General features: G+C 43.1%; 1 protein-coding gene across 1 annotated transcript in view; it reads left to right on the plus strand.

Moving 5' to 3' along the window:
- Nucleotides 1–23,770, plus strand: part of Dmd (dystrophin) — a 1,847,711-nt gene that overhangs the window by 158,150 nt on the left and 1,665,791 nt on the right. The window contains 1 exon segment of the mRNA XM_038316167.1: nucleotides 15,966–16,084. Within this exon segment, the coding sequence (XP_038172095.1) occupies nucleotides 15,966–16,084 (119 nt within the window).

The following is a 23,770-nucleotide window of genomic DNA, read 5'->3' on the forward strand; positions in this document are numbered from 1 at the left end:
CTTCTACAGGTTGACATCCAGTTATGCCAGCACCATTTGTTGAAGATGCTTTCTTTCTTCCATTGTGTGCTTTTAGCTCCTTTATCAAAAATCAGGTGTTCGTAGGTTTGTGGTTTAAGATCCGGGTCTTCTATACGATTCCATTGGTCAACTTCTCTGTTTTTATGCCAATACCAAGCTGTTTTCAATACTGTAGCTTTATAATAGAGTTTGAAGTCAGGGATGGTAATGCCTCCAGAAGTACCTTTATTGTATAAGATTTTTTTGGCTATCCTGGGTTTCTTGTTTTTCCATATAAAGTTGATTATTGTCCTCTCAATCTCCGTGAAGAATTTTAATGGGACCTTGATGGGGATTGCATTGAATCTATAGATTGCTTTTGGTAGAATTGCCATTTTTACTATGTTGATCCTCCCAATCCACGAGCAGGGGAGATCCTTCCATTTTTCTGGTATTCTCTTCAATTTCTTTCTTCAAAGACTTAAAGTTCTTGTCAAATAAATCCTTCATTTCCTTGGTTAGAGATACTCCCAGATATCTTATGCTATTTGTGGCTATTGTGAAAGGTGATACTTCTCTGATTTCCCTCTCTGCTTCCTTATCCTTTGTGTATAGGAGGGCGACTGATTTTTTGGAGTTGATCTTGTAACCTGCCACGTTACTTACTTACTGAAGGAGTTTATCAGCTGTAGGAGTTCTTTGGTGGAGTTTTTGGGGTCGCTTATGTATACTATCATATCATCTGCAAATAATGAAAGTTTAACTTCTTCCTTTCCAATTTGAATCCCCTTGATTCCCTTATGTTGTCTTATTGCTATTGCTAGAACTTCAAGCACTATATTGAAGAGATAAGGAGAGAGTGGACAGCCTTGTCATGTTCCTGAATTTAGTGGGATAGCCTTGTGTTTCTCTCCGTTTAATTTGATGTTAGCTGTCGGCTTGCTGTAAATAGCTTTTATTATATTTAGGAATGACCCTTGTATCCCTAATCTCTCCAAAACTTTTATCATAAAAGGGTGCTGAATTTTGTCAAATGCTTTTTCAGCATCTAATGAGATGACCATATGGTTTTCTTCCTTCAGTTTATTTATATGATGGATTACATTGATAGATTTTCGTATGTTGAACCAGCCCTGCATCTCTGGGATGAAGCCTACTTGATCGTAATGGATAATTTTTCTAATGTGTTCTTGGATTCGGTTTGCCACTATTTTATTGAGAATTTTTGCGTCAATGTTCATGAGTGAGATTGGCCTGTAATTCTCTTTCTTGGTTGAGTCTTTGTGTGGTTTAGGTATCAGGGTAACTGTAGCTTCATAGAAGGAATTTGGCAGTGACTCTTGTGTTTCTATATTATGAAATACCTTAAGGAGTATAGGTATTAGGTCTTCTTGGAAGTTCTGGTAGAATTCCGCATTGAGACCATCTGGTCCTGGGCTCTTTTTGGTAGGGAGGTTTCTGATAACAGTTTCTAATTTTCGCGACTGACAGGACGATTTAGAGCATTTACCTGGTCCTGGTTTAACTTTGGTATATGGTATTTATCTAAAAAACTGTCCATTTCTTTTACATTTTCCAATTTTGTGGCATACAGGCTTTTGTAGTAAGATCTAATGATTCTCTGAATTTCCTCTGTGTCTGTGGTTATGTCCCCCTTTTCATTTCTGATCTTAATAATTTGCATGTTCTCCCTCTGCCGTTTGATTAGTTTGGCTAAGGGTTTGTCAATCTTGTTGATTTTCTCCAAGAACCAGCTTCTTGTTTCATTGATCCTTTGGATTGTTTTCTGTTTTTCTATTTTTTTGATTTCTGCCCTCAGTTTGATTATTTCCAGTCTTCTACTTCTCCTAGGTGAGTCTGCTTCTTTTTTTTCCAGAGCTTTCAGGTGTGCTGTTAAGTCACCAATGAGTGCTTTCTCCGTTTTCTTTAAGTCGGCACTTAGTGCTATGAACTTTCCTCTTAGCACTGCTTTCATTGTGTCCCATAGGTTTGAGTATGTTATGTCTTTTTTTTCATTAAATTCAAGAAAGACTTTAATTTCTTTCTTTATTTCTTCCTTGACCCAGGTGTGGGTCAGTAGTTGACAGTTCAGTTTCCATGAGTTTGTGGGCTTTCTGGGGGTAGCATTGTTGTTGAATTCTAATTTTAATCCATGGTGATCCGATAAGACACAGGTGGTTACTAATATTTTTTTGTAACTGTGGAAGTTTGCTTTGTTACCAAGTATATGGTCAATTTTCGAAAAGGTTCCATGAGCCGCAGAGAAGAAGGTATATTCTTTCCAATTTGGGTGGAATGTTCTATAGATGTCTGTTAAGTCCATTTGGTTCATTACCTCCATTAAGTCTTTCAATTCTCTGTTAGGTTTCTGTCTGATTGACCTGTCCATTGGTGAGAGAGGAGTGTTGAAGTCTCCAACTATTAGTGTGTGTGGTTTGATGGCTGCCTTGAGTTCTAGAAGTGTTTCTTTTACATAAGTGGGAGCTTTTATATTAGGGGCATAGATATTCAGGATTGAGACTTCATTCTGATGGATTTTTCCTGTTATGAGTATAAAGTGTCCCTTTCCATCTCTTCTGATTGATTTTAGTTTGAAGTCCACTTTGTTGGAAATTAGTATGGCCACACCTGCTTGTTTCTTAGGGCCATTTGCTTGATAAACCTTTTCCCAACCCTTTACTCTGAGTAGGTGTCTGTCTTTGTGGTTGAGGTGTGTTTCTTGTAAACAGCAAAATGTTGGATTCTGTTTTCGTATCCAGTCTCTTAGCCTGTGCCTTTTTATAGGTGAATTGAGTCCATTGATATTAAGTGATATTAATGACCAGTGGTTGTTAACTTCAGTCATTTTTAGTAGTAGAGTTTGTGTGTTTCCCTTCTTCTAGTTGTGCTGGTGAAGGGTCACTAGATGCCTGAGTTATTGTGGGCGTTGTTGGACTCCTTGGTTTGTGATTTTCCTTCTATTACTTTCTGCAAGGCTGGATTTGTGGCTGCGTATTGTTTAAATCTGTTTTTGTCCTGGAATATCTTGTTTTCTCCTTCAATGGTGAATGCAAGCTTTGCTGGGTATAGTAGTCTACGTTTGCATCCATGTTCCCTTAGTGTCTGTAGCACATCTATCCAAGCTCTTCTGGCTTTCATGGTTTCCATTGAGAAATCAGGTGTAATTCTGATAGGTTTCCCTTTATATGTTACTTGACCTTTTTCCTTTGCAGCTCTTAATATCTGTTCTTTATTCTGTATGTTTTGTGTTTTGATTATTATATGGCGTGGGGATGCTTTCTTTTGATCCAGTCTATTTGGTGTTCTGTAGGCTTCTTGTACCTTCATAGGAACATCCTTCTTTAGGTTGGGGAAGTTTTCTTCTATAATTTTGTTGAATATGTTTTCTGGGCCTATGAGTTGTAATTCTTCTCCTTCTTCTACCCCAATTATTCTTAGGTTTGGTCTTTTCATGGTGTCCCAGATTTCCTGAATGTTTTGTGTTAAGAATTTGTTAGATTTGTTTAGTTCTTTAATCTGTGAGTTTATTTCCTCTATAGTATCTTCAGAGTCCGAGATTCTTTCTTCCATCTCTTGTATTCGGTTGGAAATACTTGTCTCTGAAGTTTCTGTTCATTTACTCAGAGTTTCCATTTCCAGTCGTCCCCCAGATTGTGTTTTCTTCAATACCTCCATTTCATTTTTCAGGTCTTGTACTGTTTCCCTTACCTGTTTGATTGTTTTTTCTTGTTTTTCTTGGGTATCTTTGAGAGATTTATTTATTTCGTCTACCTTTTTGTTTGTCAACTCCATTTCTTTATGGCAACTTTTTACCTCCTGTTTAAGGCCCTCTATTATTTTCATAAAGTACTGTTTAAGTTCAGATTCTTCTATATCTTCTGGGGTAGGGTGTTCAATTCTTGTTGTTTCGGGATGTCTGGATTGTGGTGATGTCATGTTGCCTTTCATGTTGTTGGAGGAGCTCCTGCATTGGCGCCTGCCCATCTCTTCCTTCAAAAGGAGACCGGAGGCGTTTGGTGTCCTAGACCAATCTTTGCTGTGACTGAAACTGGTTGGATCTCCCCTGTGTCAGAGGAGGACCTATTCCTTGCGTCACAATCTGAAGAAGCCCGCACTCCCTTGCAGGAATCCCCAGACCTGCCTGGAGGCCAGAGTCTGATTCCTCTGGGTGGATGGCCTTAGAACAGGAGCAGGACACCAGTTCAGGTGGAACTGAACTGGTGGAATACCACACAGCGAACTTGGCAGCACAATCTGAAGGAGTCCGCACCACTCCGCAGGAATCCTCAGACCTGCCTGGAGGCCATTGTCTGACCCCTTTGGGTGGATGGCCTTAGAACTGGAGCAGGAATCCTGAGAACACTAGGGAAAGCTTGGGAGACACAGGGATGGGAGAAACAGACACAAGCCTGCAGAGGGACGTGGGGGTAGGGGGTCTGTGCTCTCTTCCAGGGCAGGTTGCCCCAGGGTCCGCATTCACTCACCAGTTCAGATGGAATGTCAGTGCACAGGATCAGGGATTCCAGGCAGCCCAGGGTCGCAGCCCAGACAAAAGGGCCAAGGTGGGGGCAGGGCGGGATGGAATACCACACAGCGAACCTGGCAGCACAATCTGAAGGAGCCCGCACCCCTCCGCAGGAATCCTCAGACCTGCCTTGAGGCCAGAATCTGACCCCTTTGGGTGGATGGCCTTAGAACAGGAGCAGGACACCTGAGAACACTAGGGAAAGCTTGGGAGACACAGGGACGGGAGAAACAGACACAAGCCTGCAGAGGGACGTGGGGGTAGGGGGTCTGTGCTCTCTTCCAGGGCAGGTTGCCCCAGGGTCCTCATTCACTCACCAGTTCAGATGGAATGTCAGTGTACAGGATCAGGGATTCCAGGCAGCCCAGGGTCGCAGCCCAGAAAAAAGGGCCAAGGTGGGGGCAGGGCGGGATGGAATACCACACAGCGAACCTGGCAGCACAATCTGAAGGAGCCCGCACCCCTCTGCAGGAATCCTCAGACCTGCCTGGAGGCCAGAGTCTGACCCCTTTGGGTGGATGGCCTTAGAACTAGAGCAGGACACCTGAGAACAACTAAGAAGATATCACTGGTGCTACTGTGTTGAGAGGTCAGCGAGGTATGAAAGTGCATCTCCAGAAGTTGTCATCAGGACTGCAGTGTCCCAAAGAATGATGGATCCTCTGGCAGACTGTCAGGTCCCCTTACAGGCCAAGCAGCTCTCAGACAAAGGCCTACCCTGCCCCAGGCAGGCCAATGTAGGAGGGGACCTCACACGGGCCTGGGTGCACTCAATTCCAGGTCCCCAGAGCCCAAACAGGCTGAGCTGTGGGATTTTGTGGCCCCAAAGACGGGAGGATGAGGCAGGGGGAGGGGGGGAGGATTCTGGGTGCAAGCTGGGAAGGGACAGGAAGAGAGAGGCAGTATCCGGGGAGAATAACCCCTGCAGGAAGAGCAGGAAGTGTGCTGGTGGCAGGGGGAGTTGTGGAGTGTCTGTGGTCCCTCTCCGGGCAGCTGCCGCGGTTCGGGCACTCACTCCTCACTCACCGCAAAGAATGATGGATCCTCTGGCAGACTGTCAGGTCCCCTTGCAGGCCAAGCAGCTCTCAGACAAAGGCCTACCTTGCCCCGGGCAGTCAAATGAAGGAGGGGACCTCCCACCGGCCTGGGTGCACTCAATTCCAGGTCCCCAGAGCCCAAACAGGCTGAGCTGTGGGATTTTGTGGCCCCAAAGACGGGAGGATGAGGCAGGGGGAGGGGGGGAGGATTCTGGGTGCAAGCTGGGAAGGGACAGGAAGAGAGAGGCAGTATCCGGGGAGAATAACCCCTGCAGGAAGAGCAGGAAGTGTGCTGGTGGCAGGGGGAGTTGTGGAGTGTCTGTGGTCCCTTTCCGGGCAGCTGCCGCGGTTCGGGCACTCACTCCTCACTCACCCCAAAGAATGATGGATCCTCTGGCAGACTGTCAGGTCCCCTTGCAGGCCAAGCAGCTCTCAGACCAAAATACTGCTTCTTAAAAACTTAAGTTGTGCTATTAATAGGTTATATATGACACTTCCTGCTTGCTCAGCACAGTCTAAAACTTAAGCTGCACTATTACTAGACCAAATATGGTAAATAAGTTCTTGCTCCACCCAGTCGAGCATGGCAGAGCCTCTTGTGCCTCTGCACCACAGGCATACTGCCCCACTTCCAGGCACTCAGCAGGTCCACTTTGCCACCAAGCAAGCCTTAGCACTTTGCTCACGGACCCCATACAGATGCTCTGTCTCTAGAGCCAGAGGTTGTGCTGGCAACACAGCCAGCATTTCAAAACCACCATTTTTTTCTACTATGGCTGAGTCAGGAAAATCTCTCCTAAAGGAACTGCAGCAAGCCTCCAGCAAACAGTAAGAAACTGTGTTAAACTGTACTTTTTTCTAGAATTCCTTCTCAAGACCTCTCAGGTTTTATGTTGATTTAGTCCACCACGTTGGTGCCAATTGTTGCATGGAACCACTTATTCATCCCAGCTTCCCAGGTAGCTTAGCCCTGAAATAACCACACAGAAATTGTATTAATTAAATCTCTGCTTGACCCATTAGCTCTAGCTTCTTATTAGCTAACTCTCTCATCTTGATTAAACCCACTCCTATTAATCTGTATATTGCCAAATAACATTGGCTTACTGGCAAAAATTCAGCATGTCTGACTCTGGTGGCGATTCCATAGCATCTCTCTGACTCTTTCCTTCTCCCAGCATTCAGTTCTGTCTTTACTGCCTACATAAGTTCTGCCCTATCAAGAGGACAAGGCAGTTTCTTTATTCATTAACCAAAAAAAAGCAACACAGAGAGGACTCCCACATCACCCTAGGGTCTAGCCTGATGAATACCCTACCCATGGGACATTGGTTTTGCATATTACACTGGTTCTACCCTGAACCTTACAGGCAGTGTCCAACACTAGAATGATTATCTGTACCTGGCATTGTAAGTGCAATGTTTCCACAGAGTTTTAATTCCTACACCCCATCTAATCCTGTCACTTATTCCTGAACTGTCTTTAACATCTAGGCTCCTAACAGGACCCTCTATACCAGCAGTTCTCCATCTGTTTTTTGTGATGCCTTTGGGGGTTGCATATAAGATAGCCTGCATGTAAGATATTTACATTATGATTCTTAACAGTACCAAATTGCAGTTATAAAGTAGCAATGGAATAATTTTATGGTTTGGGAACACCTCAACATGACAAATTATATTAAAGGGTCATAGCATTAGGAAGGTTGTAAACCACCACTTTATATTCACATCCTCCCACAGAACACTTTGTACCACCTAAACTACTCCATGCCAAGATTTCCTGTATCCTCCTGCTGAGTATAGGGTAGTGAATAAACCCCATACCTCCCTACTTATCTTTTTACTTCCAATGGCATCTAGGCTGGATGGAACAAACACTGCTTCAATATAGAATGGTGCCTGAGCTTTCAAATTCAGACCTCAAACATTCTTCTAGATCAAAAACCATGAGCCTGTATCTAGTCTTCTAGATCTTCCATGTTATAACCAGAGACTAGGCCCCTGCTATGATCCACTCACTGTATCTACCCACATGGCCCTTTGTTCTGTTTATACAACTCTACTCCATACCCAATCTTTCCATGTCCTTATTCAGCCTGAGTCAAACCTGTTGAATACTCCCCCCAAGACACACATATGTGCAAATAGGATACTTTCCCCCATATTTTGTAAGATCTAGATTTACACGCCCACTTCTCACACCCAGTCTGGACACCGGTACCTGGCAGTTGGGATCTATATAGTTCTTTATGGTCCTAAATCGTACACTCTGGCCTTAATAGACCATTTCCTTTGGTGTCGGTACCTATAACCAGGCTGTATCCAAGACTCACCATATTAGCACCCACTCACAGTAATTGTTATGCTGCCTACACCACACACTCTGTATGAAGACTTCCCTTGTCTCCTTTAGAGCCTAGCCTATAGTGTAACTCCAAAATAAGTAGATTCATTTTCTTCTACATACCACTGAATCTAGCCCTTGTTACACAGCTAGTGTGCCTGCCTATTCTGGAAACTACAATTTGAACAAGGAAGTTCTAGGCTTCCACAGAGTTACAATTCCTGAAGCATAGCCTAGTCCTCAGCAACTCCTGCTGTACTATGGCCAACATATAGACTCCTGATAGTACCCTCTCTACCCACATTCATGGCAAGGACATTTTGAGACACCTACACCACTCTAATGTATTTCTAGACTTTCCCTGACCTCCTCTACTGTCTAGAATTTTAAAGACTCCTCCCCACACCAAGATACTTGTTTTTCTACATTGGCCAGATAAATATTGTTCTGGTTCCCACAGCCAAAGAGCACACCTAGTCTGGTACAACTTGCCATCTGCTAGCCACCTCTTGGCCTCAACAGTGTCCCAACTCTGGTACCCTATGTTAGTACAACCATTTTGTCCTGGGTATAGCCAACATAGAGCATGTCACCAAGACCCACCTTAATAACATCCACCTCCATGGCATTTTGAGCTTCCTACACCACTATACTCCAAGCATAGATCTCTTACATTCTGCCTTAATGTATAACCTGGTGACTATACCCCCCACTCAGTACATTGTGCTGCATTCTGTGGGATCTAGCTTGGATTGAACAGACACTGCCTTATTCTAGAATGGCACTTAAAAAATTCAGTGGAGACCTCTATCCTTGTCCACGGTCCCTAAACTCAGGCCCATGATTATTCTCACCACAGATTTCTCTGCTTACATCTAAGCTTCTGTTAAGACTGTTTCAGCCACACGGTCCTTTGTGCCACCTACACCACTCCACTCCATGCCCCTTATTCACATGTCCTCCACTTTAGTCAAGCCTGTTGAGTATACCACCCCCACACAAGATACTATATTTTCCACTTCCTGCATAGTGCCTGGTATAGTACCAGTGCACAGACATAGTCTGTTCAGCTAAGCTTTGCGGTAGGAGCCTGTAGGGTTCTGCAGGGTTCCAAATCCCTCAAGCTGGCCTAGTTCTGCCACCTCCTTTTGTATTATAGCCAACACCAGTGTTTTAGCCTGGACATGATCTACCAGTATCCACCAATAGGACCTTTGATACTGTCTACAGCACCACATTCTATACCCAGACTCCCCAATTCCTTCTCAAAAGCCTAGCTTGTGTATTGCCCACAAACAAGTGGGTACATGTTTTTCTACATTTTACCTACTGGATCTAGTCCTGGTTGCATAGTCAGTGTACCTGCCTATTCTGAAAACTGCACGTAGATTTTCAATTCCTGAACCATAGCCTAGTCCCACCAATTTCTGCAGTGCTGAAGACAACATATAGACTCCTGTCAGTACCCTCTATACCTACATCTTCACAGATGTTACTTTGAGATACTGATAGCAACCCACTATATTCCCAGATTTTCCATGTCTTCCTCCAGGGTCTAGACTGTTGAGTACACCTCCCAACAACCAGACACTTTTTTCCATATAAAATAGATAAACTCTGGTTCCAAAAGCATAGACTGAATCTATTCTGACCCACCTTGCTTTCTCCTAATCAATTGTGTTCCTCAGTAGTATTAGAAATCCTACACCCCAGCCTAGTTTCACTACCTCCTTTTGGGCTATAGACAACATCTAGGCTTCCACCAGGGACTGGTCTGCCCATATCTACCCATAAGATACTTACACCTTCATATAACTCCCCTTACCAAACTCAGAGTCCCTCTCTCCCCTGCTGGGCACTTGTTTTGCCTGTCCAGTTTGATATAGCATATATTGAATAGCCATTGTACAATTTTGTATTGGCACCTGATCAGTGCAATAGTGATCTCTTACCTCTCACAGTGTCCAAAATTGTAAGTCCATTGCTAGTTGTACCATCTCTTCATATATTGTAGCTAATTTCTAATCTTCTCACAAGACCCACCCTATCTACCTCATCATCAAAGCCCTTTGTCTTACTTAGAGCATCCCACTCCCTACATAGTCTTTTCATGTCCTCTCTGTGAGTAAAGCCTGTTAAGTACTCTCACATAAAAACAGCATACTTACTTTTCATGTCAAATGATATCTAGTTGCCCCCTGTCATGATATGACTTCTAGCAGCTTGCAGTAGTGACATATTGTTTTTCCAATGTGCTCAATTCCCATGCTTTATTATGCCCTACCTCTTCCTCCTGTGTTATAGCCAACACCTAGGCTCACATCATGATTACTCTACTCATATCTATCCCAAGGACTCTTTGTTAAGCTTATGCCACAACACTCTAAACCTATATGTTCCCAAGTCCTCTCCCTTGGTCTTACTTGTGAGTATTCTCTCCACTGGATGTTTGTTTTTTCCACATGCCAGTGGATATCTTCTGGCTCCCATAACGTACGATCAGATCTATCCTGGCTGCCTGGAATTTCAATACTGACCCTTTTCTATAGATTTTCAATTATTACACCCTACCATCACCTCATCCTGTGCTCTTCAACATCTACACTTCCAGCAGTTCCTTCACAACCAGAAGATTATTTTTGCTGTATAATCCCCCCCCCACACACTCCATACCCAAAATTTCTAGTGCACCACCGAGATCTAACCTATTGAGTACCCACCTCCTCTTACACTTAAACATTAGGTCCTTATATTCCGTAACCCATGATATCTAGCCTAGATAGAACAGCCTTTTCTTTGCTTTGGAATGGCACCTAAACCCTACTTGGAGAACTCTACCTACTACAGGGTTGAAATCTAAAGCCTAGGCCTACTTCTCCCCACCTCTTTCTCTGTTGTTTCCATATCTAGAGTCTAGCTAGGACCTGTAAAAACAACCTCAACCTACAGGACCCCTTGTGGAGGCTTTTCAGTTTATCTGAACCCATTCCATAATCAGTATTTACATGTCTGTTGCCTTGGTCAAGCCTGTTTATATTACCACCACCATGACCTCAGTTTGGTTTGACATCTCTAGCCTTCTGTATCTTCTTAAATACTGTGTTCCAGCCTACTTTGACCACATCCTCTTGTGCTGTAGTCAATATCTAGGCTTGCCCGAGTACCCAGTCTACTCATAAATACCCACAGTACCCACCATTTTATTTGCCAGTATCACCTTACTCTAATTCTAGACTTCCACCAGAATCTAGATTAGTAAGTACCCCTAGTTGTTACCTAGTGTCTATACTGGTGAGTCACTTCTACCCACAGCTGGATACTCATTTTTCACATACTATAAAACCTAACCTATATTGAATCACCACTGATTTGTCCCAGAATGACTACATGTACTTTGCTGTAGAGATCTATAACCTCATCTAGATTCCCAAATTCAAGATCCTCAGTAGGTCTACAATCTTCCATCTGTAATACAGCCCATCCCTAGGTTCTCAACTTCTTCTGGCCTATTCACGCTCACCTATAGGATACTTTATGTTGCTGACACCATGCCATTCCATACCTAACCTTGCTATGTCCTCATCCAGGGTCAAGCCTGTAGAGATTACCCCCCACCAACATACACAAGATCACTTGGCTTTCCACATCCTATCTGATCTAGTCTGGGTGCTGTTTCGGTAACTAGAGGCTAGGAAGTTAATACTCCACCATTTTATAACACAATAGGTGTAATAAATGCTGTTCAAATCACAAGGGTGTGGGGTCATCAACAGGAGCTTGGTCAACCTATGACATTTCATACACCTAAAGCCAACCAACCCACCAAATAAACAAAAACAACATACTGTCTCTCTTCTAGCATCCATCAACTTTCAATAACCTTCATTTAGGGGTGTGTGTTCTTGTGCCACTCCCCTACCTATACTAGAATATCAATAGACTCCCTCTGGTGAATATTTTCTGCAGGCAACCATTGTTACAATGGGTTCATAAGTACAGTAGTCCTGTTATGTCTAGAAAACAAGGAATTATTGCTTTTGTGATGACGATGAATTAGAAGCTCAAAGAGGATATAAGATAGGCTTAGAAATTTAGGAGTTACTTGTGAATAGATCATATTTCAATCTCAAGATTTATTAAATAGCATATTTTTATTAGTAGATGAAGTTTAATAATAATTTCTTGTAGTATGGAGGTGATCAGGCCTGCTTTTCATCCTGCCTGGCTCCAGAACGACTAACTTTATACCCGAAATAACAACACACAAACTGTATTCATTTAAACAATGCCTGGCCCATTACTTTCAGCTTCTTATTAGCTAATTCTCACATTTCTTGCTTTAACCCATATCTAATAATCTATGTAGCACCACGAGGTGGTGGCTTACCGAGAAGATTCTAGCGTACGTCCATCTTGGGCCGGAGCTTCATCGCATCTGACCCAGAGTGGAGAAGCATGGCGATTGCCCAAGGCATGTGCCTCACTTCCTTCTTCCTGTTCTGTCTACTCCACCCACCTAAATCATTCCCTATCAAAAAGCCAAGGCAGTTTCTTTATTAACCAACGAGAGTCCTCCATCATTTCCCCTTTTTCTGTTTAAACAAAAGAGAAAGGCTTTAACCTTAAAACATAGTAAAATTTCATATAACAAGAGTTATCAAGCAAGAATTACAATTACAATATTTATATCTATTTTATCTTTTATCATAACAAAGGAAAACAACTATAACTATCTATTTATTCTTCAACTCCATCAAAGATTCCAGAATGATATAATATTACCTAAGTAAATGAGAACTAAGCAACTTATAAAACTCTAGAAATCACGGAGACATCTCACTGCCCGGACAGTCACCCAAATTTCCTCTGTACTGTTGGAGCATCCATCTTTGGCCTACAGGCCCATAGTTTCCATCAGACATTTCCATGAAGCAGGAAATTTCAAAGGCAGTTCAGTCAGTATCTGTTGTGTCCTGCTGAATGTCTCGCAGACTCTTTCATAAATCTGGAACCCCTAAAAACCATCTTACCTTTAAGCAAGTTCAGCAGTCCTCTTTCTGAGGGTTCTCTGTGTCCAGTTTATGCAACAGTCCAGGCAAGAGCAGTTTCTTGCCCAAATGGCTATTAAACTCCATAAGGAACCTCTTCGATGCCCATCTTCCTCTTGAAGTAGATTGGTGCTGCCAGGAGCAAACATGTCTCATCCTGAAAAGCCCTAAATCATTAAAACATTTAAATGCCATATTCTGTAGTCTTTGAAAGATATTAGGAATGCCTATTTAACTGAAATACATTTCTATATATCTAGAAAATCTAGCTAACATGACTACAAGCTTGACTATTATCGATGATTATTCATTAACAACCTATATACATTACATTTTTAAATGAACTACATAATCACAATACCTTAATCAAGATCAGAAATACATATACTTAAAACAAAATTGACCTTAAAATCCATACCAATGCAAATTATTCATATCTATATCATATCCCCTTTTAAATGTAAAAGAACATTTGTAAACAATATTTGGGAATATGGGCGCACTTATTTCTCTCCAAACTGCTCCCTACTGAATGGGGACACTGTTAAGCAGATCTTTCATGGTGTAACCTGTGTGCCAGCTTCATCACAGTCATCAGTTGGGTGAAGTAATTTTCTGAAGGTGTTCACATCAACCCCTCAGGAGGGCATGGTCTATTATACCATATTGGGATAGAAGCAATCCACAGGGTCTCATTTTCTGTAAAAACAAAAGAAGGATTTTTCCAAAGCATCATAACCTTAAATCCAAACTTTGAAGTCAAGGTATTTTCAAAATATCTATCTTCGATTAGTTCAGCAGCATTTATAAACAAATATCTTTTAGCAGCTGTTGCTTCTTCCTCAGCATTCAAACAATTCTAAGAGAGCATAATAGCATACAGTATCAAGATTCTCTGTGTATTTCCCATCTTTGTGCAGCTTTATTTTAACCTCTATTTCATTTATTTTTACTTTTATTTTTTGAGACAGGCTCTCTATATATCTTTGTCCTGGAATAACTCTTTAGACCAGGCTGTCCTTGAACTCAGAGTGATCCAATTTCTCTGCTTCCCAAGTGCTGGGATTAAAGGTATGTGCTACAACACCTTGAACTCACAGAGATCTGTCTGTGTCTGCCTCCCAGGCATTGGGTTTAAAGGTGTGTGCTACCATACCTTGAAGTCACAGAGGTCAATCTACCTCTACCCCTTGAAGTCACAGAGGCCAATCTACCTCTGCCTCCCAAGTGTTGGAATTAAAGGTGTGTACCACCACACCCAACTTCTCTCTTTCTTTTTTTTTGTTTTTTTTTTTTTTTGTTTTTTTTCTTTTAAGGACTTTAACCTTTAGCCTGCATATATTTTTTTAACACATTGTAAACCATTTACACATTTTCTTTGACTTTGAATCTTTCTTTTACTGTATATCTCTCTTTTTGTGACCACATGAGTCTTTAATTTACCAAACAATATTGGTAGGACTAAAGCCATGACTTTGGCGGCTGGATTCAGCCCATTCATTAGCTTTCCAGCCTCGTGGTGGAGGTACTGCTAGAGCCACTTTTATTGCCACAACTCTGTGGCGTTTCAAGGTCCCTGCCAGCAAGGAAGCTGCAGCATTCTGCTCACAGACCACAGTCAGTCAGACTGCCTGCCTGAAAGAGTCAGTGTTTGCCCTGGCAGAATGACCCAGAAAGCCAGGATTTTAAAACAGCGCAGCTTTTTTCCTGCTAAGGCTGAAAACCAAAAAGCATGTGTTCAGCTTTTCATCAACACCGTTTTAGTGTTTAGTGTCAGGACCTCTTAAAAGAGCTGCAGAGTTTTGCAGCTAAAGCTGAGTCAGGAAGCCTCTCTTAGATGAGAGTGCTTGCTTACCTCTAGTAAACAGAACAGACCCGAAAAATTGCTGCTACCAAGAAAATATGCTTTACTCTAATCTTTCCCAAGCTTTCTCAAGCTTTCTGTGTATTCAGGTATCCACGTGGGCATCATTCTGTAGTATGGAGGTGATCAGGCCTGCTTTTCGTCCAGCCCAGGTTCAGCATGGCTAGCTTGACACCCGAAATAACAACACACAAACTGTATTCATTTAAGCAATGCCTGGCCCATTACTTTCAGCCTCTTATTAGCTAATTATCACATTTCTTGCTTCAACCCATATCTAATAATCTATGTAGCACCACGAGGTGGTGGCTTACTGGGAAGATTCTAGCGTACGTCCATCTTGGGCCGGAGCTTCATCGCATCTGACCCAGAGTGGAGAGGCATGGCGATTGCCCGAGGCATGTGCCTCACTTCCTTCTTCCTGTTCTGTCTACTCCACCCACCTAAATCATGCCCAATCAAAAAGCCAAGGCAGTTTCTTTATTAACCAATGAGAGTCCTCCATCAATTTTTCCATATTTTCTTAGTGATTTTTCAATTTTATTGTGGCATAATTCACAAAATTTCTATACCCTTAACATGGGAAATGTCAACATCCTAGGTTAAAATTGTGATTTATTTAAATTAAAAAATGTTATTAAGTGATAATGTTTTAGTTATTGTATTGCTGTGAGGAGACACAATGAAATAACTTATAGTTAACTTAGTTGGGAGCTTGCTCAGTTTCAAAGGGTTAGTACGTAATCATTGTAGTGTAGAGTTATGGCAAACAGACAGACATGATTTTAGAAAAGTAGCTGATCTTCTCATCTTCAAGTTGTAGGCAAGAGAAAGAAAGAGAATAGGCCTGGAATCTGATGTTGAAGACCCAAAGTCCACCCATTCAAAGTCACACCTACTACAACAACAGCATACCTCCTAATCCTTACTAGATAGTACCACTAACTGGGGATCAAGCACACAAGTATATGAGCCTTTAGGGCTTTTCTCATTCAAAATACCACAGGTAATTAGAATCTATTAATTCTTATTTAGTTTGGGAACTAAAAAATCAAACAAAAAATCTCAGTTAAAAATTGAAAAGGTTTCATAGTGCATTGTAAATTAATTTATTTTTATTTGTTTATGTATATATCTGTTTCAGGCCAGAACTCTTTGATTGGAATAATGTGGTTTCCCAGCAGTCAGTCACACAAAGACTGGAACATGCCTTCAACATTGCCAAATGTCACTTAGGCATAGAAAAGCTTCTTGATCCTGAAGGTTGGTACATTTCTTGACTATCTTAATTTTTAATATGGTTTGTCTTAATTATTTTCTGTTTCACTCAGACTTTACAGTTACATATAGTAAACACAAAATAAAAAGTCATGCAGAATGAGACCCTGTCTAAACAATTACTAAAAGTAAAAAGTAATGGACTTTAGTGCTTTCCTGTGTTCTGAGAATATAAAAAGTGCTAGGGTCTATCCAATATTACAAATTCATATAAAAATATAGTTCTCGTTATACAAAGTTTTAAAACTGAAGTGTAGCACTTTATGAGGGAAAAGAGGAAAACCAAAACAAAAAAAAACTACACTATTTGTAACTCACGGTTGGAGCATGATGTATTGGAGAACATTTATTATAAATAATTACAAATAGATAATTATTTAATTATTCTATCCAATGATTTGATAGATAACTCAGCTATAATTAATTAATTACTCTTGTTAATTTTGCTCATGTGCTTTCTAAAAGGCAATATAGTTTATTATTTCAATCAGGATGTTTAAACCTTCACTGCTTCTGTTAGAATTTGTCATTTTGGGGAGTTCCTCAGCTGATGGTTATTTATGTTTGGCTTCATTAATTGGCAGACAGAATTGCAGGATTTATATTTTTACTATATCACTCTTACACAACTTCCATCTTTGTCACTGAAGCTACAAGTCCATATCTTCTGGGAACCTGAATTAGCAGCAATAATGGTTTCTTGACCTCTGACTTCTTCTTTCCTGGTACCCAATGGGACACTTCGGTATTGTGCTAACATTGTGAAATTAGTCTGTTATCCATTTGCTAAGACATGACCAAACATTTAGAAGTTTGAGAAGCAAAATTAGTGAATTATTAAATATAAATAAAATTGATACTTGGGCAGAAGCTAAAGAATATAGAAATTTATAATTAAATGATCTTTTAAATATTAAATTATTTTTTAAACAGGGCATCCTTAAGAGGTGTTTCTGACAGTTTACTTACGGAAAATGTCTGACATGACTTAAAAGATCAAATTTTACTGATAAATTTATTGTCAATTAAAGTCTAATCTTAATTGTTTCAGTTATGAAACATGTTTACTAGAGCTCATCTTGTAGTTTCTTATCATAACAGGGATAATTAACAACAAATAAACTCAGAAAATGAAATTCTCAGATGAGATGATACAATAAATAAGACATTTTCTGCCAAGCTTGAGGACCCAGGTTCAAGCCCTAGTACTGACATGGTAGAAGGAAATAACACACTCTGATATATTATGCTCTGACCTCAACATTTTTTGGAATGTGTGTACCTATGCATGCGCGCGCGCACACACACACACACACACACACACACACACACACAAACACATACTGTAGAAATGTATTTTTGATTAATTTATTCTATATGTCTTTTACATCATATTTCTTCATCCCATTCATTTCCCTGTTTCCATAACATCTGACTTATGCCCTACACACCACCCAAATAAAACAAAATTTAAGAGAAAAAAGAAAATTAAAAAGCAGAAAGTTAAACATCTTGTCATGGAAGCTGCAGTGTGACACAGTGAGTCATGTTTTGAATACCTTTGTCAATTTTTCTTTATTTGCAATTGTTCATTGCAAAGAATCATGCTTCTGGTTCAAGGCCTCTGGTTTGTACTACCCTATCAATAGGTATTGGGGACAGCTATTCCATACTCACAAATCTGGGGCTTGCTTATCCACACTTCTGCTAACAGGGCTGTCTCAATAGTTCTGCCCTGGATTGGTTCAAGGCCAGTTCTCCTGGGTGTTGCAGCTTGTGAGGGTCAGGGATATCTCTCCCACTCTTATGACTACAGGGACAGATGTCCCACCTACTACAGGCCCTGAACCCTCAAGACACATAAGAAATGTGGAGAGCTCTCCTATGTTTACAACAGACTGGACTGGCTCTTCCACCCTGAGTTAACAGGAATGACTCTGTTGTGTGTCCTTGGAGAGGTGCAGGGCCTGCTCTCCTGAGCGTGTGGCTACCAGTATGGTTTTATTAAGGTCAAAGATTCAACTCTACAACATGCCGCAGACATCGATGGGCCATAGATGAGGTAGGAAAGCAGCACTCCCCTGCCCATGCAGTCACAGGACAGATGAGAAATGGTGAGAACTCTGCCAGGCTTACAAATTTGGGGCTGGCTCACACAGCTGAGCTGACATGATTGGCTCTATTGTGATATCCTGGAGAGGTGCAGTGCCTGCTCTCCTGAGTTTTGCAGCTGCTGGTAGTCCAGTACAGTTTTGCTGCTCTTATGATCACAGGGTAAGATCAACCACCTGCCACATATATTGATGGGCAAGTAATGGGGTAGATGGGTAGCACTCACCTGCCCATGCAGCAACAAGACAGAGGAGAAATAGGGAGAGCTCTTCTGTACCTACAACTTTGGGGCTGGCTCACCCACATTGAAACTGACATGGTGAGGAGGAGGGCCTGCTCTGCCAAGTATTGTAGGTGGTGGGAGTCAGAGATAACTCTACTACTTCTATGACCACAGGGTCATCTCAAAGACCTCCCTAAGACAGTGATGGGCAGGGTGGAGGAGGGCACATATCCTACACCCATACCACCATCAAAGTGATGGCTAATGGTGTCAGCTCTCTCATACACACAAATTTGGGGCTTGACCACCCACTCCTCTGCTAACAGATTGTCTCTATTAGGCTACCTCAGCATGGTTCAGGGCCAGTTCTCCCAGGTATTACAGTTTGGGGGATCTGGGATAGTTCCCCCAAACTTCTGACTACATCTTCAACTCTCCTGCCTGCTACGGGCCCTGGCACCACAAGACACATGAGAAATGGGGAGTGCTCTCCCATGCTTACTACTTCTTGCCTGGCTCGTCCACAACTGAGCTAACAGGGATGGCCTTATTGTGCTACTTTGGTGAGGAACATGGTCCATCCACTCTCCTGAGTGTTGTAGCTGATTGTACTCCAGTACAGTCTTCCAGATCTTATGGTCATAGGGTCAGCTCTAACCCCTGGCCTAGAACATAGATGGACCAGGTATGGGGTAGGAGAGCAGTTCTGCCCTGGCCATGCAGCCACAAGATAGATGAGAAATGGGGAGAGCTCTCCCATGCTTACAACTTCAGGCCTGGCTCACTCACACCTGAACTGGCAATGTTGGCACTATTGTGCTGCCCTATTGAGAAGCAGGGCCGGCTCTGCCAAGTTTTGCAGCTTATTGAAGTCAAAGATAACTTATTTTCTGCTCTAATGACCGTTGGGTTAGCTCAATGACCTTCCTTAGACATTTATGTTGGGGGAGAGGGTAGCACTCTCCCATCTATGGCACCAGCAAACATAGCTAAATGGGGACAGCACTCCCATACTCACAATTGTGGGCCTAGCTTAACCACACCTCTCCTCATAAGGCTGTCACTATTGTTCTGCCCTGGCATGATTCAAGGCCAGTTCTCCCAGGTGTTGCAACTGGTAAGGGTCAAGGATAGCTCTCCCATAGTTATAATGACAGGACCAGCATTCATATCTGTCATAGGACCTAGCATGTCAAGACACATGAGAAATGTTGAGAGCTCTCCTATGTTACAGCTTTGGGACTGGCTCGTTCATACCTGTGCTAACAGGGATGAATCTATTGAAATGCATTGGTGAAGTTCAGAGCTTCCATTCCTAATTGTTGCAGGGGGTTGTAGTTCAGGACAGTTTCTCTCTCTTCTGGTCACAGGGTCAGCTCTACCACTTGCCTCAGACATTGATGGACCAGGGATGGGGTAGGGTCAGCCATCACCTGCCCATGCAGCAACAAGACAGATGAAAAATGGGAAGAGCTCTCCCATGCTTACAATTTTGGGGATGGCTCACCTATATCTGAGAAGACTTGGTTGGCTGTATTGCACTGCCCTAGTGAGGTGCAGGGACTGTTCCCCTGAATATTGGAGCTCGTGGTGGTTCAGTGTAGTTTTCCTGCTCGAATAATCATAGGATCAGCTCTACCCTCAGCCCCAGAAAATGAAAGGTCATAGGTAGGATAGGAGGGCTTCTCTGCACTGCCCACGCACCCACAAGACAAATCAAATTTGGGGAGAGGTATCTCATGTTTACAATGTTGGAGCTGGCGTATCCACTCCTGAACTGTCATGGATGACTCTATTTTGCTGCCTTGGTGAGGTGCAAGGCATGATCTCCTGAGTATTGCAGTTGGTAGCAGTTCAATATGGTTCTTCTGCTCTTATGATTACAGAGCCACCTCTAACTTTAACAGCCCCACACATTTATGGGCTCGGGTTGGGGTTGGCAGGCAGCCACCCTGTGCCCATGCGGCCACAAATCAGATGAGAAATCCAGAGAGCAATCACATGCTTACAACTTTGAGACTGGCTCACCCACACATGAGCTGACACGGATAGCTATATTGTGATTCCCTGACAAGGTACATGGCCTGTTTTGCTGAATGTAGTAGCGGGTAGGGATCAGATATAGCTCTCATGCTCTTATGTCCACAGGGGAGGCTCTACCACCTGCCACCAGAATTTGATGAATGGGGGAAAAGGGGGGCAGCTCTCCTCAACATGTGTTGCTATCAAATAAATGGGTAATGGGGACAACTATCACATGCTCACAACTTGGGGGCTGGCTCACCCACACCTGACCCTTCATGGTTAGTTCTATTTTGGTTACTGAGGTGCACAGCCAGTTCTTCTGAGTGTTGTAGCTGGTGGTGATCCAATTCAGTTTTCTCTCTCTTAATATCACAATGTCTATCCTCATTGAAAGACAGTGATGGACCACACATGGGCTAGCAGGAATACTCATTCCCTGCCCATGCAGCCACAAGATAGATGAGAAATGTGGAGCGGTCTCCTTTGGGTACAACTTTGGGGCTGATTCTCCCACATCTGAGCTGATATGGTTGGCTCTATTGTGGTACCCTGGTGTGGTGCAGGGCCTGCTCTGCTGAAAATTTCAGCTGGTGGTGGTCCAAAGTAGTTTTCTGGCTCTTATGATCACAGGATCATCTCTACCCCTAGCACCAGACATTGATGGGCTAGGATATGGTAGGGTGCACCCCTCTCCTGCCCATGAAACAATAAGATGAAGGAGAAATGTGGAGACTTACAACCCCATGCTTACAGGTTTGGGGTTGAGTCCCCTGTACCTGAACTGAAGTGGCAATGCACAATAAACAAAAAGCTTAGAGATTGATATTGAGGTTCAACCTGAAGATCTGAAAAGCAAAGCAGTCAGTTATGGTTATTACCTCAACCTCAGTCCGAAATGGTGATCCTGTCACCAGGATACTCAGAAAGAGATTGTGCCTGTGAGCTGTCTCCTCCCATTTTATAATCTTTTCTAAGGCTAGAATTAAAAGGCATACACCACTGGGATGAAAGGCATGCACTGCATGGTTTCAGTGACAAAAGGATTAAAGGTGTGTATTAGCACTACCTGGTCTCTAAGGCCATTGGGGCTGTTTTACCCTCGGATCTTGAGGCAAGCTTTACTTACGAAAATACAATTGAAATGCCAGTATGAAGTGGTTAGCTCTATTGTGCTACACTAGTGAGGTACGGGGCCTGTTCTCCTGAGTGTTGTAGCTGGTGGTGGTTCAATATAGTCTTCCTGCTATAATGGTCAGAGAGCCAATTATACCTCCAACCCCAAAATATGATGAGCCAGGAATAGCCACTCTTGCCTGCTAATGCAGCATCAAGATGAACAAAAACGGTGAGAGCTCTCCCATGCTTTTAAGTTTGGGGATGACTCATCCATAGCTGGGCTAATAGGCCTGCCCCGCTGAGTGTTGTAGTTATTGTGTTCCAGGACTGTTTTCCTGCTCTCATGGTGACAAGGTAAGTTCTTCCACCTGCCCCAGACATTGAAGGTCCAGGAATGGGTGGGAGGTTAGCACTTCCCTGCCAATGCACCCATAAAACAGATGAAAAATGGGTAGTGCTCTCTCATGCTTACAACTTTTGACTGGCTCACAAACACTTGGGCTGACAATGTTGACTCCATTTGCTGCCCTGGTGAGATGCAGGGTCAGTTCTAAGTTTTACAGCTGGTACTGGTCCAATAGAGTTTTCTGGCATTCATGATCACAGGGTCAACTCTAACCACTGCAAAAGACATTGATGTTCTGAGATGGGGTAGAGGATATTTCTCCCCTGCCCATACAACTCTTCCCCAGCCACAGACATTGACGGGCTGGGATGGGGTTGGAGGTAGTCAACTGCTTCCCAGCAGCCACATGACAGATGAAAAATGGAGAGACCTCTCCCATGCTTATAAATTCAGAGCTGGCTCATCCACACATGAGCTGATCTGGTTGGCTCTATTGTGCTGCCCTGTTGATATGCATGGCTTTCTCTTCTGCATCTTGCAGCTGGCGGGGGTCAGAAATAACCTCTTATCCTCCTATGACCACAGTGCCTGCTCTAACACCTTCCCTAGATTTGATGAGTAGTAGGGAGCAGGAGGGCAACACTGCTACAAACATGGTGCCAAAAGCAGATGTGTAAGGGAATAGCTCTGACATGTTCACACTGTGGGGCAGGCTTGCATATATCTCCACTTACACAGATGTCTATTGTGCTGCCCTGGCCTGGTGCAGGGTCACCTCCTCCAGGTATTGAAGCTGGTGGCAATCACTAATAGCTCTCCTACTCTTTTGACCACAGGGCTGGATGGCTCTGTTGTAATGCCTTGTTGAGATGCAGGGCCTGGTCTCCTGAGTGTTGCAGCTATTGTATTCCAGTACAGCTTTCTGTTTTTATGGTCCCAGGATCAGCTCTACCCTGTGTCAACTATGTGTCAGCAATGGGTTAGGAGGATAGCACTCCCATGCCATGCAGTCATAAAAGTGATGAGAAATGGAAAACACTCTCCCATGCTTACAACTTAGGGTTGACTCACCACATCTGGGCTGCCCTGGTGAATTGTGCAGCCTGCTGTCCTGAGTGGTTCAGCTGCTTGTGGTCCAGCAGAGTCTTCTCACTCTTAGGATCTTAGTGACAGCTCTACCACCTGCCTGACCACTGATGAGTCAGGGATGGGGAAAGCAGGCAGTTCTCCCCTGCCCAAGCAACCACAAGACAGAAGAAAAATGGGAAGAGCTATCCCATACTTACAACTTCAGGCCTCAGTCACCCACACATGAAGTGGCCTTTTAAGACAGGAAGTGGTTATGGGAGATTACATTTCCCAGGGTCCTATGGGTCAGTGGCAGAAAGTGGCCGGGTAAGACAGGAAGTGGATACGGGTGACAACATTTCTCAGGGTCCCATGGGTCAGTGGCAGAAAGTGGCCCTGTAAGAAAAAGTGGTTATGGGAGATGACATTTCCCAGGGTCCTACATGTCAGGGGCAGGAAGTGACCCTGTCTGACAGGAACTGGGTATGGAGACTACATTTCCCAGGGTCCTAAACATCAATGGCAGGAAGTAGCCTTGTAAGACAGGAAGTAGTTATGGGAGATGACATTTCCCAGGGTCCTAAGCATCAGTGCCGGGAAGTGGCCATGTAAGACAGGAAGTGGTGATGGAGACGATATTTCCCAGGGTCCCATTTGTCAGTGGCAGGAAGTGGCCATGTAAGACAGGAAGTGGTTATGGGAGATGACATTTCCCAGGGTCCCATGGGTCAGTGGCAGAAAGTGGTTGTGTAAGACAAGAAGTGTTTATGGAAGAAGACAC

This window comes from Arvicola amphibius, chromosome X (assembly GCF_903992535.2).
Source record: "Arvicola amphibius chromosome X, mArvAmp1.2, whole genome shotgun sequence".
Classification (NCBI taxonomy): domain Eukaryota; kingdom Metazoa; phylum Chordata; class Mammalia; order Rodentia; family Cricetidae; genus Arvicola; species Arvicola amphibius.